The 17,577-nt window shown below is 28.2% G+C and overlaps 1 protein-coding gene across 1 annotated transcript in view; it reads left to right on the top strand.

The window, feature by feature from the left end:
- Positions 1 to 222: 222 nt before the first annotated feature.
- The window catches only part of LOC117172613 (zinc transporter 1), a 34,584-nt gene continuing 17,229 nt past the window's right edge, over positions 223 to 17,577 (top strand). The window contains exons 1-3 of the mRNA XM_033360705.1: positions 223 to 553; positions 8,629 to 8,820; positions 11,343 to 11,565. Coding sequence (XP_033216596.1) covers positions 8,644 to 8,820; positions 11,343 to 11,565 — 400 coding nt within the window. The 5' untranslated portion in view covers positions 223 to 553; positions 8,629 to 8,643. The remainder of the gene's footprint in view (positions 554 to 8,628; positions 8,821 to 11,342; positions 11,566 to 17,577) is intronic.

Below are 17,577 nucleotides of genomic sequence, written 5' to 3' on the forward strand. Positions count from 1 at the left end.
AGAAATCGCGGTTGGTGAGAAGGTAGCATGTAAAACTCATTTAAGAAACAGTGTAATTGTTTCCAAGGAATTAAAATTTTTTTAATTTCAAAGAAAAGAAAAGTTTTTCAGAAAAACAGAACTTTCAAATGTAATTTAAAATTCCCGCCAAATGAAGCGAGTTTAATGCCATCTACGAACTATAGTACTAATGACACATTAGTTTTTGCGATCTCAAGAACCACATAGCACTTTTCTGTTAAGTTTTCAAAAATTAGTAATCAGTTGGTTGTGAAGTGAGCGGTGGTGAACATGGAAAAGTGAAGAAACTAGTGCTGTATTTTCCGTCTATTTCCAACTCGGAGACCCTGACTAAGTTGACAATGGAGTGACATTTTCAAGCATCGACAGGGCCACGAGCTCCACTTTTTTTAAACAATTTTTTCGCCGCATAAAGCATGAACCTAACATGTTAATAAACGTTTCATACAGGAAACCTTCGAACACCTTTACTTGACAGAAATCTTTTAAAAAATTTGGAAAATTTGGCAATTTAGTCTGTCAAAAAAAGCAGGTAAGTCACTTCTTCAAATCTTCATATAGAAAGCAATTGAAAATTTCGTCTGCTCCGAAATTATTCTCCAGACTCCAGAAGTAGATTTTTACCTTTTTTCTTCTTTTTCCTCGATTTTTAATACTTTCAAGGACGCGCCTTTTATTTATCCTTATGCTCCATCCTTCGTGAATAGTCAAAATTGTAGAGAAATCCCATCTTGGGTAAGAATAATAATTGCGTAGAAAAAGTGGGAAATTTTATTCCTGGAAATTGAATTCTGTTAATATTTTTGGTTATGTTTCCGAAAATTTGTGGATGCTACTTTATTGAAGATTATATGTGTAAGTGATAAGGTATTTTTTTTTAATTTATGGAATTTATATAATAAAAGAACCGGATGTACATACTTTTTATGTAAGTCAGATTGTATGTGATCGCAAAAAATTTCATTATATAGAAAACACATCCTAGGATAATCAACATTAGAGCAAATAATACAAAAGTATTGAAGGAAATAATGCAAAACGTAGAAAAGGTAGAAAGGAACGATATATTTTAGAGCATTCATAATCTTACATGAAAGTACAGAAAATTGTCGACTCTATGTAAATAAACTTTACACAGTAATAATCTGTGAATTCCTTTTATATCTTTAAGATCTATGAAAAATGGAATTAAAGTCAATATGATAACCTTTTGGAATCTTTTAAAGTCTGTAAAAATCCATTTAAATTTGTAAAATAACACTAAATTTTTTTCATAATTGGGGGTTCTTAGTATAAATTAACTTAAATTTATTAGTTAACGTTCTCTAGACAAAAATGTTGAAACCTTTGAAGATTTAATAAAATCCCTTAAATCTTATAAAATTCAATGAAAGTTTATTTATTTACCAATGTTTTTTGTAAATCCTACAAAACTCTCTGAAATACCTTGACATTTTTTGTGTTTCTTTAACGTACTGTCTATGTTTACGGAAATTTCCGAAATTTTAACCCCTTTTCCAGGTCGGTCAGGGCTAACGTTACGGAATTTTCCGTATTTCTATTCCTTTTTCCAGCTTGTGCAGGGAAAACGTTACGGGAAATTCCGTAACCCCAGACAGTGCCTTTCTTTAAATCTTTTAGAATCCCTTAAAATATTTAAGAAAAAGTTATAAACCTTTTTGAAAGCCCTTAAATATAATCTAAGTTCATTTAGGTTCTCTAGAAACCCTTTTAAATACCTTGAAATCCTTGGAGATTTAATAACATCATTGAATCTTTCAAAAATTCAGTAAAAAGCCCTGAAATCTTTGGAATCCCTTAAAATTTACTTCAATTTATTTTTTAAACTTCACTAGAAACCTCTTTAAATCTTTGTAAATCCTTTGAAATCCCTTGCCAATTTTTTATATCTTTCCAAAACCCTTGAAGTTTTTAGAAACGTAGAAATCCATTTTAAAAAGTATAAATCATGTGAAAGCCCTCGAATTTAATTTAGAATAAATTTATTTATTAGCGTTCTCTGAAAAACTCGTTTAAGTCCCTAGCAAGTCCTTAAAATCTTTGAAAATCTTACCAAATTCTTTGAAATCCCTTGATATTTTGCACATCCCTTGAAATCCTTTAGGATCCCTTAAAATATCTTGAAATATTTAGAAGGTAAAAATCAATTTTAAATATTTTTGAAATAATTTAAATAATAATTTTTAATAATTTCTGTTCAACTTGTTTATTCAATTTCTCTTTAAAAACTGTTTGAATCCCTAGATGTATTTGAAACCCTTGGGGGTTTAATCAAATTCTTGCATCTCTGTTCCTTAAAATACCTTCAAATCCTTGGAATCGCTAGGTATCCATTGAATTTTATTATAATTTATTTTTCAAAGTTCACTAGAAATCCCTTGAAACTTTTGGTTTTTCTTTATAAATTCTGTGAAATTCATTGACATTTTTTATACCCTGATATCCTGCGGAATTCCATAAAATACCTTGAAATTTTTTGAAATAGGTAAAAATCCATTTTAAAAAGTTTAAATCGTTTAACAACCCTTGAGTATAATTTAAGTTAAACTTATTCATTAAATTTCTCTGAACAAAAATCCGCCTTAATCCCTAGAAATGTTTGAAATTCCTTGCAATCCTTAGAGATTTAATAAAATCCGTGAATCTTTGTAAAACTCATTGAAATACCTTGAAATTTTTTAAAATTCTACGAAATCCCTTGATATTTTTCAAAAACGTAAAAATCTTCAAAAATTACTTGGAATGTTTTAAAATTCGTAGATAAATTTTTAATCTCTCGAAAGCCTTTCAAATTCTTTAAAAACTCCGGATACGTTTAGAAGTCTTTAAAATTTCTTAAGGACATATGGCACACTCAAATACTTACTTTACCGACCTCAGTTTATCAATTCACTTAAACTTTTATTGTAAATAAAATATCTGACTGAAACTTTGGAAAATGCATCAGAAGACCATAAGCTACTTTTATGTTCTTTATAAGAATTACGCTAAAAATTATTGTCAAAGAAATTTAAACATGGACAATTTTTTGGCAAATTTTCTTTGTACATTAAATAAATAATTAAATTATTCGTTTGTACTTTATCTATTTTTTACATAAACCCCTTTAATATTTTAACATTCTTCATTTCGATACTGATTTTCTTATAATAATACTCTATACCGAGTTATCTAGAATCGCGAAAAAATTATAAGAAATTCATTATAGAAAAATCATATTAGAGACCTATACTGAATTTTCTATAATATTTTCTCGTAAGGTAGGATTACAAGTTATTGTAAAAGATTTCATGGGATTGAAAAGGATCACATAAGATGGCAAGATATTACTATAACTAGATTACAGATTGGTTTTAACAGAACACGTAAATCCGTTCAATCGTGAAAGATAACATATAGGTATAATTGATTCCAATTTTGAAGAATGTCAACTGGATTAGTTTGTAAGGGTGTCTACTTATCTGGAAAACCTGTAATTGTCAATGGATTTTTATATACATGGAAAAGCCTCGAAATGTCAGGGAATTATGTTTAAAGTCAAGAGATTTTTTTTGCGAGCGTGCTTAATCGGTTTTTTTTTTAATTGTAATATAGAATTAAAAAAAAAATTATTTGTAAAAGTAGCGTTATATTTTTGGATTTAAATATTCTAATGAAAAATTCGTTTTGTTGTGAATTAATTCTTTATCTGAAATGTCAACTATCACATTTTTCGTTGAGAATTATTTTTTTTCCCAAATGCAAATTAACTGCTTGTTTGAATGTTCAACTCTTTTGTTGAAAATGAATTATTCAAGTTTAAAATTCATTTATTTTAACTTTCATCATTTTAGATGATGATTTATCTCTTTTGTTGAAAATTAATTTTATTATCTGAAAATCGGGAAGGTTCATATTTTTGGTTGCAAATTTATTACTCTGATGGAAAATTTAATAATCTTGCTGATTTTTTTATGGTTGCAAATTAATTTTTTTAACTGGAAATTTAACCATTCCATATTATGTTGAAAATTGATCCTTTTTAGATGAAAATACCACTATTTGATTGAAAATTCATATTGTATAGTTGAAAATTTAACTATTTGAATGAAAACTAATGTATTTTGTTGAAAACTCGTCTTTTTTTGTAATAAAATTAATCTTCTTGAATGAAAATTAATTTTTTTCAAATGAAAATTTACTTAATCAAGTCGAATATTTAATCATTTTAGCTGAATGTTCATATCTTTTGCTAAACAACAATTTCTTTAACAAAAAATGTAACTGTTCCAAATGGATATTTCAGAATTTTAATTGAAAATTGGTCTCAGTGGTTGAAAGTTATAATTTTTTCTAACTGAAAATTTAACTATATAATTTTTGGTTGAAGATTTCTTGTTTTAACTTGAAAGTTCATGTGTTTTGTTCAAAGTAACCGCACGTATACAATATTTGGGGCAGAATTTCTTAACGAGTAGAAAACCTTTTTTTTTTAGTTTCCAAAATTTTAAATTACAAATCCAAATACCCAAAGTGAAAGAATAGTTGGTTTCAATAATCTTGACAATATTATAATTTTAACAAAACTTATTTTTTAAGTTTCTTTGATATTATTCGAAAATTTGGATGTTTGCATCCGCCACCAAATAAGCAAATATTGATCAATATTTATTTTAGACTCAAATTAAATTTTCAAATATGAATACTTCATACTTTTTAATGTGCTTATATATTGTTGGCGAATTAACAGTATTTTCATTTCGGATAAAATTCAATTATAAAAATATTGCTTTCGTAGTTATTTCTTGTAGAGTTGAACAATTTTCTTCAGATAAAAGTTTAATTTTTAAAAACAAGGTATTCAAGATTTGATAAAAAATATTTTATTTATCTGAAATCCAAATTTTTATGAGCAGAATTTTTTTTAATTATCTCGTAAAAAAGAGAATTAAATATCTCGTAGAAACTAAGAGTAGATAGCAAGACTAATAGAATAAATTAAGAATTGAAATCTTTGCAGATTGCCCCTAACCTAAGGTCGAAACGTATAATTGATTCAATTAATTTCGATCTCAATTTTATTCGACCTGGAAAGATACAAAGAAATACCTGCACGCAGGATTTTGAATGTTTCATGTTGCTATTGCTCAATTTTTAATTCTTCAACTTAGAATTTAACTTTATCATTCATTTATATCTATTTTTACGATTCCTATGAATATCTTTTAAAAGCTTAAATTTCAAATTGTTCAATCCTGAAATTTTTAAAACTTATCATTTCTAAACTCTGAAAACTGAAGTTGCAGAATTGATATGAAAATTTTATACCAGAAGTGTTTGTTCATAAAAAAATAAAAAAAAACACCATTTGTAACGATTTTGGACAAGATTAGTATTCAATAGTAGTAATGCAAAAATTGTATCGTGAAGAGTTTTAATATCAGGGCGAGCATGGAACTTATCATTATCTTGCTCATCATCATCAAATACTGCTTTGTCTGTGGTCATCAATAGAAAGCGTATACATACTATACAGTGCGTATTGATAATTTGCTTAACCAGACATTGAATGATGCTCCAATTTGTCTGAGATTCCATTGTGAGATCTTTCGCTTTGCGAGAATCACATTGCTCAACAATTACTCTTCAAATCTACTTACACCCTTGAAGAAAATGATAAAAATTACGTTTAAGATATCATTCGAGAGTCAAGACTTCTTTAAATTTTGTTTCTATTTACCTAAATTAATATGATACTTCAACAAGCGCTTCAGCTTACTCGTAAAAATTAATTATTAATAAATTATTAACAAAGAATCATAGCTTACAAGTTCGCAGATTATTAAACATTAGAGTCTTTCAATATTTATTTTGAATTTGGTTCTGCTAAAATTTTATTTGATTCAAACTAAATTTTCAAATCCAATATCTTTCGGTATTTTATAATATGCCTACCTGCTGATAATGCTTGTTATAAAACGCTTCACAATGTACTCCTTTATTTATATGTTATAAAGATAACTTTTTTTAATTTTAAACCTTACATTATAAAAAAAAAATTTACGACTCGTAATTCTGGAACAGTTTGCTCTGTTTTGATTTCCGATATGTATCTTGAAACTTGACTAATCTATTGGAAGCTTTCTTTAAAAAGTTGATAATCCGCAACTATATAACTCAGATAAATTGAGAGCATTACGTGTTAATAAGTCCATTCGCCAACATTCTTTGTTAACAATAGAAAAACGAGAACGATCCAACTATTCGATTAAGAATAAAACACTTTTTCAACTTTCGAGTCTAGTTATGACTAAAGAAAAATATTTGTTAACCTTTGGCCTTATTGAATTTTATTTATGATGAAAACAATATTTGAAACATCTGTAGAACATTTACATAAGGTTGACGTTTTTTTGGTGAAAAACCATTCAAAGACAAAACTAACGAATTAGAGTGCATTTTTTTAATCGTTAGGCATTATAATTTGAAAAATATAAATATTTAGGGTGTCTACCCAATCTGAAAACCCTGGAATTCTCAAGGTATTTTTATGTATTTGGAAAAACATGGCATTTTCAGGGCATTTTTTTAATGTCAAGGAATTTTGTCGAGAGCGTGAAAATTGATTTTTTGTTGTTGAAAATTGAATCATGTGGTGAAAAATGGTCTTTTTTGGTTGAAAATTGAACTGATTGCCGGAAAATTCAAGTCTTTTTTTTAAATGAATCTTTTTGGTAGAAATTAAGTTGTTTTTTCAACTGAAAATTTGACTGCCATTTTTAGTTGAAAATTTATATTTTTGTTGTTGAAAATTGAACTACGCGGTTAAAAAATGGTATTTTTTAGTGGAAAATTCAGCTGTTTCATCCCTCTGGTTTAAAATAAAACAACTTGGTTGAATGTTTTCTTAAAAATCTCTCTCGTTACAATTTTTGTTTGAAAGCTGATATTTTTTAGTTCAAAGTTCAACTATTTGATTGAAAATTCATCTTTTTTAGTTAAAAATTCGACTATTTGATTAAAAATGCATGTATTTTGTTAAAAAATCATATTATTTGTAAGCAAAAATGATCTTTTTCATTGCAAATTCACCCGTTTGGATAAAAAATCATCTATCTTGTTGAAAATGGTATATGTTTAGTTGAAAAGTTAGGACTTTCAAACGGTTTAAATTAAATTCATTATAGTACCCACATTAGTTTTACCAAATTATGCACTGGATTTTAAGTATAAGAAGAGGAAATATAAATTTCTTTGAACTATTATTTAAAATCGTGGACTGAAGGTTAAGCTGAAGGAGTCATTATTTATAATTAACTTATAGGGAATTTTTTCCAGGATTTAAGTAGACACCCTGTTATTGTGTTAAAGTTTTGGGAAATGGTTTAGAATGCATAATGAAACGACAATTTTATTATTTTTTAATTTATAATGCAACTGAGGATAGGATTTCAAATCTCTAGCTAAAATTGATTTAATAAAATTGCATTATTAAAACAGTATAAAGAACTGGCATGACCCAGGGAGACATGCCTTTATATATTTTGAATCATTTTTCAAAATTTCAGCACAATATATTGATTTTTCTAATTATAAAGCTGCCAAATATAACATGTTATAATTGGTCGCGTGACTGTCAAATTCCCTTAATGTCATAAATATTAATTACATTTGAATTTTAAAATTAAACAGTTTAAAATTTTAAGTTTGAAGCGTTCAATATTTAAAAAATCTGTATTCTATAGCGTTTAAAATTTAACAATCCTAAATCGAATACATCAAGATTCTGCAAGTATGTTCAAAATGAAAAGCTTTTATACTTAAAATTCCATATTTTTTAATTACATGAATTCGTTTAAGTAAATAATTTTAAATTCAAAATAATATTCCCAATTTCAGAATCGTAAATTGAAACAATTTTAAGTTTGGGCAGAATTTAGAATTAAATAGTTTGAAATTAAAGAATTGTGAAGTGCAAGCGTTAAAAACTGAAAGCGTTTTAAATTAAGCATTTTTAAATTCACGGCTTTGCATAATTTTTTATTAAAAATTCATCATTGTTTGGTTAAAATATATGTCGTTTGGAATTATATAATTGAAATATTAAAGACTTTTGACACTTGTAAGATTGTCAATTCAGAATTTTAAAAATCAAACAGCTTAAGATTGATATTTTGAAAATAATGATCGACCCTTAGTTGTAAATGGGTACTCCATTTTAAACATAAAGCGTTCCGAAATGAATCACATGAAAATCAGATATTCACAAATTAAGAAATTGTTTCATTTCAAGTTTAAATCTGTTGCCCTGAATGTATAGTAATACGAAAATTGTTCAATTTTGATTATTTTAACTAAAAATTAAACTTTTCAAAGTTTTTGAAAGCCTTTAATTTTGAAGACTTGCGGATTAAAAATATATAATTTCAAGCGTTTAAAATATACAAAATTTCGGTTTTAAATTTATGATAATGAAATTCTTTATATTTAAAGGCTTTTAAATAAATATTCTTCAACCTTAGTATTCGTTAATTAATGTGAAATGTTTTAGTTCATATCGGGCAAAGTCTTTTACTCTCTTTATAATTTAATTCTTGTTTGTTCTAGGAATAAATATAAAAAATGGGACGATACTCGGGGAAGAAATGTCGTCTGCTGACAATGCTGTGGCTGACCACATTTTTCTTTTTAGTGGAAATAATAGTAGGATATGTTACAAATTCAATGGCTCTGATAGCCGATAGTTTCCATATGCTTTCCGATGTGGCGGCATTAGTTGTTGCATTTCTTTCTGTAAAGGTAAGTTTATTTATCCATGTTAAAAAGAAAACACTTATCGGATAATGTTGAATATCTAACAGTTAACACATTTACCGTTAAAATAAACTTACATTTGAACTTCATTTGTACAAGTTCAGGTTTACAATTTTTTGTCACCTTACCATTTGTAAAATGATCGAAATTTTATAAATATTTGAAGAAATAGAAAATAATGGGCATACGTAACTAATTCCTCAAAATAGTTAATCAAGAAAAATAATTTTTCAATTTGTGTCAAGTAATAGTAAAACTTAATAGACATTGATTTGCATACATATATCGTCCACTCTTGAAAGTAGATTAATTTTCATCTGCATGTCGATTGCATAAATCTTTTTTCTCTGATGCAAGAAAAGAAGGTCATAATAAGTATAATACTTCTGTTACTTTCTTCGTATTCTTTGTTTTAATCAAACTTAATCCAAGGTTAAATCTAAGGAAAAACTATTACAAATTATTCCTGATTTTTATTGTGACCTTATAGAAGTTTTTCTGAAAACTGTAATCCAAGATTGTCGATCACTGTTTAATTCTTAGAAATAGAGATTATAAACCATTGTCGAAATATAGTAATTTCAAAAAAATGTTCTATCGGTCCAAAATGTTATCAAAAATCAAATAATTGAAAAACGATTTTTTTGTTTTATTTTTCACAGCAATTTTAACATTCTTTTAAGAAAATGTCATCTCTTTCTTAGTTAATTAATATATGTAGTTTGATTGTTAAATGTATAACAATTGTATTTATGAAACGACAACGAGAAACACGTCCATTATTTTTCTTCGAGAAAACGTTTGTTTCTTGATTGAGGTTTGTCGCGTGTACTTTATCAAACTCATTCTCTACGACTGTATGCTTTCATTTTTTCAATTAAATTAAATTAGGCTCCGCTTTCCTCTGAATTTATGAATGAAATTTATTTATAGTACAGATTTTTAAATGAAGTTTTATCGGTTTCTCACTCAAAATTTCACATTAAGTTTATAAAGTTGTAAGATTTAAAGTAATTTAAAATGTATTGTTTAAAAGTCTTGAAATAACGTTAAAGCACAAAAATAAATGTAACTGTTTCATAGAACTGTTGGATTTTTAATTCATAAATAAATATCTTTTGTCTAGAAATAAACACACTTGCAAATTGTCATCAAGAATTAAATAGTTTTTGCACTCACAGTAATGAAAGCTATTATTGTCCGTGTTGCAAGTATTACATTTCAGTCTAATGGACACCCTCAGCTTATATTTTAAATAAAAATAATATGATTTCACATATTAAGTGTGTAATAGTTGTTGTTTTCAGATTGAAAGAAATTTTCTGAAAAACATTTAAAATTTGTGGAATTAAAATAAACAATATCAGTTTGGAAAAAATCTAAAATCTTTGAAAAAAATGATAAATTCAGAAATCTCAATTATTTAAAAAATGTTTAATTCAAGGTTTTAAAATATTATGAAATACTAAGAGTATTTGCATATTCACAATTATTTACAACCAATTTCATATTAATTTTAAGTTAAATAAAAAATTCTAGAATTTGAATTGTTCCATTCGACAACGTTAAAAATTATGACCAAATCAATTCAGGTGCAGTTAATTTAAAAATTATTTATTGTGATGCGTCCCAATTAAAAGCCTTTCAAATCTATATCGCAGATTCAGATTTTTAAAATTCAAACTTTTGTTTTAAAGGCCCAAAATTAAAACGTGTTCAATGCCAACCAAATTTTTGAAATGATTCATTCTCGGTCGCTTTCAAAATGAAATCCTTTAATTTTTAAATATTTGTTCAAAATTCTTTTATTTTTAGGAATTGATATTACACCATGCATATGTTTACAGCTCTATTTTTAATGATTCCTTTTTAATTTCGTGGTTTATTAATTTTTTACTTTTACTTTTAAACATTAAATATTAAAACATGAAACATATATTTTAAAATCCAAGTCTAAACATCCGGACAGTCCATACGTTCATGTACGTTTCTAACACGGTCGAGTCTAAACGTACGGACCTGGCAAGATGAAGGGGAGCTGGAAGAAGGAAAGGGCGTGGCTTGTGTCCGAGCGTATATGCACTACCTAATTTAAAAGAATGTACTCTCAATTTACAGATTAATTAATTTAAACTTTCAAATCAGATGCCATGCAAAGTTAAAATTGGAAATGAAAGCTTTCAAAAGTGAACAATTTACAAATTGAGGTGTTGCAAAAAAAAACAATTTTGGAACTGCAACATTTAAAATAGTACACTTTCCAATACAAACCTTCAGTCTTGTACAATTTGATATTGAAATACTTAAAATTAATCAATTTTAAATTTGAGGCTCGAAATTAGAGAATTTATGACCTAAAGCATTATAATTTGGATAATTATAGAAGTTACATTATTGGATGAGTATTGGATGAGCTCTTTAGCCCTAGAGACTTAATAAATAAATCACAAATTATAAACACATGCTCGTATGTTTCAAGATAATAATTTAAAATATTTAAATTATAGATGTCGCCAAAGAAATGGTCGAAAAACACATTTGGGTGGGCGAGGGCAGAAGTTTTGGGTGCTTTGGTGAACGCCGTCTTCTTGGTTGCCCTCTGTTTTAGTATTACAGTCGAAGCTTGCAAAAGATTCATCGAAGTCGAAGAAATTCACAAAGCAGAATTACTCGTTGTTGTTGGGACAATCGGCCTTTTGGTAAACATCATTGGCCTCTGCCTCTTCCACGGTAAGCAAACTTAAAAAAATCATCTTTTACGAAAACGATATAAAAGATACAGAAATAGAAAAAGAAGTATAATAATAAAAGAAGGAATCTCGAAAAATGACATAAGAGAAAAGTTGTAAGTACGTTCTCATCAACAAATTATGTGACATCTATTTTAAATTCGTTTCGCGCCAAATAGGCGTCCTAATGTGACGTAGTCCTAAAAAATTAAATGGCCTGGCGCTACTTTGATAGAAACGTTGACTTACGATGCAAACTTAGAAAATAAACTACAGACTTACTATCTAACTATATAATTATTGTTCCTGGAAAACAACGATAATTATTGTGTATTCTTCAATATATATATATATATATATATATATATTGTTTTTAATTTTTAGAGTAGAGTGAAGTAAAATCGTTTCGCATAAAAAAACATCACATGAAGCATACAACATAAGTTTAATCCTGTTCACCATTTCGCTTAGTAAGAGGGAGAAAGAACAAAATAGGTTTCACCTAGTTGATGTATTCATTTATCAATAACTACCTCTTTATGAACCACGTTCTTGGCAGAATGGATTTTTTTCTTTATATATTTCTAACATGTATCGATAGGCCAAAACCTGGAGCGCAAACTTCAAAATACGATTTTCGACAAAGATGGGCTTTACCTCTTTGTAGTTCTCAGTGTCTCAATTATTCTCCTTAAAAATGTAAGAAACTTGAAACATTTTCAAACAAATTAAATAATCTAAGAACTGAAAGAATGATAAATTCCGAATATCTTATTCTCAATCACTACCATTTGCAAAATTAATTTTCTTTTAATTTTGTAGTTCTTACCTGCTTAGTGACAAAAGTCCTATACTAAAAGTTTTCCAACGTTTGCTGATTGCAAGTGTCTGATGCTCTAAAACTCGGACACTCACTTGTCTTCAATATATTATAAAATAAGCCCCTACAAAATATTTGGATTTTGGGCTTAAATTCATCGTATGAGTACCTACTTTCATATCCAACAAGAAAATTTCATTTCGGACATTCATTTCGACAATTTTTAAACAAATAAAAAAAAGCTCCATTTCTTCTAACTTGATTATTTTTCCACAAAAACGTTATTGCTCTACCGTCGCGTTTAATGATCTTCGAATTTATCATAAATGCCATCTGCGGAGGACTCCCATTACTGGGGCCGAGTTCAGTGATTGGCGCAAGTGCACAAGTGACATCAAAATCAGGAAATCAGCAGTGGGACTACGATGCCTTAAGTCTTAAGACAAGTTGTACTTATCGTTTAAAAATTATGAGAACCTCTCTGTATGCCATATACGATAGAAAGGGAGATTTCAAAACCATCTTTTCCATTTGGATCGCACCTCGTTGTCTATCTCACATGGTAGAAATAGAGGGCCGTTCGACTTACGGCATCGGAGTTCCACTGGAGGAGACATTTCCTTGTCACTTCTATTATTAATACTAGCAGATCCGGCCACGCGTTACTGTGATTCAGTTCTAATACGTTCAATTTATATTATACTAAACTAGGCGCCATCTGTTGGCTGCTTTTTCAACCTAGATAACATGAATTGTTGACGTGTCGGTCAACAAACTAACTTACACCGCCATCTGTCAGAAACTTGTGGAGTATACAAATAAAAACATTCAATTTACAATGAACAAATATTGAGATAATTAAATTACATGAAAAGTACCCTATCCGTTAAGTTACATCAAATTACACACAGTATGCAAAATTTCATAAAGATCGGTTTAGTGATTTCGGAGTTTAGTGGTGACAAACATCGTAACACGGGATTTTTATATATCTAGATTGAATTATTTATATTTTATATATATTTTATTATTTAAATTTAATAATTATTTATTGAGGCGTTGTGGAAACTTTCCGCTTCTAATTAGTATTGTAATGCTTAAGTTTATTTATAAATCATAAACAATTATATAAGTTTCAAATTATATTAATTTTTTAATAAAGTTCTTTGTAATAATCAAAAAAGGTACCCGTAAAAAGCTGTTTTTTTGTCGTAGAAAACATGGAAAAGTCCTGGAATTTTTGTTGAACAAACAGTAGACACCCTGGATTATTAAAAACTGATCCAAATTTTTGTTTACGGTATTCTCTGTCGGAATCCGTTTGAAAATGTCTAAAATATTTCAAAAGTGACAAAATGGCAACGATTTTTCTGTGTCAGTACCTTGGTGAGACGAAGGAATTTTTGTTAGTTTGAAAAATGAGATTTTTGCGAAAATATTTATATTAAAGATTTTTGTTGTTAAAATTACAATTTCATGTTGTAATGAAACCCCAAAAAGGACCTTATTTAGTAGTTGCAATAACGTTTTTGTGGAAAAATAATCACTGTGTTTTAGATAAGGACTATTATTTATTTATTTACTGTGTTGTAGGACATAATTTTGACTAATGAAAAAAAATGTGTCATTTTTTATTAACATCCGGCCGAAATATGGGCGATCTGAAGAAGCCATGTGAAAAAGGGTCGCCATGAATTCTCAAATTCGGATAATCTTAAACACAAAAACCCAATTGATTCTTAAAGAGTCCATAAGTGGCTATCGTATGACCCTCAATCATTAATAAATATTGATAAATAAACACATGGTGAATTAAAAAAAATTTTCAGTTTTTTTTCTCCTTTTTTTCAACATTTACTATGTCAAATTGTTATTAAATTTTCATGGAAAATCATGACCGACGAATACGATTGCCAAGGCTTTTCTAAACATTAAAAAAAATCGAATGAAATCGGCCTAGTAGATCGGCTGGAATAGTGGTGACCACCAAAAAAAAGTACGTTTCGAGAAAAACGCGATTAAAGTATAAAGTATCATAAATTGTGCATTTCGACCGCTCGAGGCCTTGCGGAGTAATTCGTTTTTTAGACAATTCCGATACGCCCTGAGGTAAAAGAAGGTTTCTACCTTATTTCTAAGGGTATATGGTGTCTGAAATAAAAAAAATAGATTTTTTGAAAATTTGAATATGTATTACCCCCTTAAAAGTATCTCAAGCCCACAGTGATGACGTCACGATCATCACCCTTCTACTTTTTTATAAGTTTTTCTGGCTAAATATCTTGGATTTCAAAATTAGAACCGCCGTTTTATATGATTCAGATAGGTTTTCTCTATAAGGCAGAATTTTATTTCCAAACTTGCATTTTCCGCACAAGGTTGTAAAAAATGATTTTGATTTGCAAAATGACGCGGAATTAATACAAGTGTAACATTATTCTTAATAATTTTTCGGTATGGGGCAATTTTTAAATTATTTAAAATTATTGTCAGTACAAAAATTAAAATCTAAAATAATCGAAAAGAAAAGCAAGTGCAATTTTTATGAGAATTTATAAAAATTGTTATCTTATCACAATTATTGTACAATATTTTATTCTGAATAATCGAACAGTTGCATTTTTGTTTAAAAATACCAATATTCGATGAAATACACTAGCCTATCCTATAGTTGTTCTAACTTGTAAGTTTTTTTGAAGTCCAATAATTTTCATTTAAAAAATCACAATTGCTGGTGAACAATGCTAACATACCAAAATAGAAACACCATTTCAAAATATCCTATTATATCCATTTTAGACGAAAAATACTATCATTACATAACAACCTTATGTTTTGTTGTTTAAAATAACCGATTTCCGGTGAAAATGCTATTATAATCTAATCTTTTTCACAGATTGTAAATCTTCTTCGAATATGTAGTAATTTCAGGTGAAAACATGAGCTTAACCAACAATGGTCAAAAAATGTTGTATCTACTTTGAAACTTAATAATTTGTTGTTATAAGTACCGTGTTGCGGTACAAAATACCTACGAAACCATTAACGGTAACTTAAGAAACATTTTTATAAAAAGGAGAATATTAATTTATATGCATATTGTTTGGTAACGAAAATGAATTCATCTGAAATGGCAAATTTTTTTCCGTTTTCAGACAGTACCCAGTAATATAATTATGCTTTGCGAAACTATTGTTATATTTATTTTAAAATAATTTATTCAAATTTAGTGAGGAACACCGGTATTGATTTTGAATTAAAAAGAATTTAGAAAGTTATCTGCAAGAAATATTATATAATTTAGTTGCTTTAGAGAATAAAAAACATCATTTTGTATAATTATGGGTGTTCTTAAAAGAAAAGACGAAGTTTTTGTTGAGAAGGAATACCTTTGATATTGTGTGGTTATATTCATTTTATCAGTTCACGAATTTACCAAATTCATTCTGGGATTTCCGTGATTGATTTTTGAGGTTCGGAAATCCAAAATCGATTTAAAAGATGATGAACATTAAAGATACTTAGAAGGCGATGTCCTAGGAATGAGGAAAGTAAATAGCAATCATAGCAACATGGATATCAATACAAAAATGCGTATAATTCCCTAAAAACTTCATTCTGTTGGGTGTCGTGCACTGAGAGATACGTCTGTCGTTCACTGGTTCTGAAGGTACGATAAGAATATTTCAAATATATCAAATCTACGCAAATTTGAAACTACTATTTATTTAATTATATTTCAAAAGATAATCATCTAACCTCTGAAAGTACTACAAAATAAGAAATACCCTTTCAAAACATTCTTCTATTTTATTGAAAGTTCATCTCTTTTGGTACAAATTTATTCTTTGTTAGTTAAAAATGCAACTGTATACTTGAAAATGAATAATTCATGTTGCTTGAGGATTCAAATATGTTTTTGAATATTCGTCTTTTTTGGTTGAAATGTTAACTACCTATTACATTTTTCCTGTCTAATTAATCTGTTTTGGTTGAAAATTCAACTAATTGGTTGAAAGTTGAACTACATACTTAAAAAAAAACTCCTTTTTTCTATTTCTTGTAGAACGAAAATAAAACAAAAAATTATAAGTGGTAGCAAACACGCACGTAGTTGCGGCCAGAATTTTTTTGCCTCGACTCGTTAACTAATGTAAACAAACAAAAAGACTCTCGACTCAACTCGGTTCGGTTCGCAAGGATCGAAGTTATGACGCCGCGCGCTATTTCAAAAAAAGGAGTAAGATATGCATTTTATTTTTTTTTTTACACCTGAATATAAACCCACGTAGCTGGGAATCTTAACTCCCCCTCCCTCCGTTTGGACGAGCGTGCCCTTTCCTCGACCCCCCTCTCCTCCTAAAGCAACCACGTGGTTTATGGAAGGCCTCTAATGGTAAAATTTTCAAAAATTTTTTAATTAATTTTATCATACGTTCCTCAATTTAAAAATGTCTAACACAATGTTCTAAGCAATCTTGAAACTAATCGAAAGATTTCTAAAAATATTTACTGCATTTTTTTAGCTCTTTATAATATTTAAAAAATCGGTTTCTTATAGTAAAATATTTTTCATTAACATAATTCAAAGTTGATGCAAGAATAAAAAAGATTCCTTGGTTCGAGACGAATCGATTGACCTATAATGATAATACATTTTGATAAAGAGTAAGGGCGTTACGGCCATTTATATTATATTAAAAATAGATTTTTATAGTAAAAATGTTCTCATTCTCATAATTTGAAGTTGATGTGAGAATAGAAAAAATATTTTGATTCGAGTCAAATCGATTGTACTATAATATTGATACATTTTAATAAAGTGTAATGAAGCTATGGTCATGCATAATATTTAAAAACCCCGTTTTTTATAGTGAACCTTTTTTTACTAACCTAACTCAAAATTGACGCAAGAACGAAAAAGAGACCTTGATTTGAGGCAAATCGATTGACCTGTAATATTAATACACTTTATTGAAGAGTAAGAAAATTATGCTCATTTATGATATTTAAAACTTGTTTATTGAATAGAAAAACTTTTTTAACCCGTAGAAGGCACACTGGAGCGAAAATCACACCGGACAAATTTTCAGTTTGCTGGCATATCCGTAGTTACAGCTGAGAGGCTTATCCCCACCAGATTTAACATATATGTGAAATATACGTAATATATTCTAGATGTTTATTATAGGT

Source organism: Belonocnema kinseyi, chromosome 5 (genome assembly GCF_010883055.1).
Source record: "Belonocnema kinseyi isolate 2016_QV_RU_SX_M_011 chromosome 5, B_treatae_v1, whole genome shotgun sequence".
NCBI lineage: Eukaryota > Metazoa > Arthropoda > Insecta > Hymenoptera > Cynipidae > Belonocnema > Belonocnema kinseyi.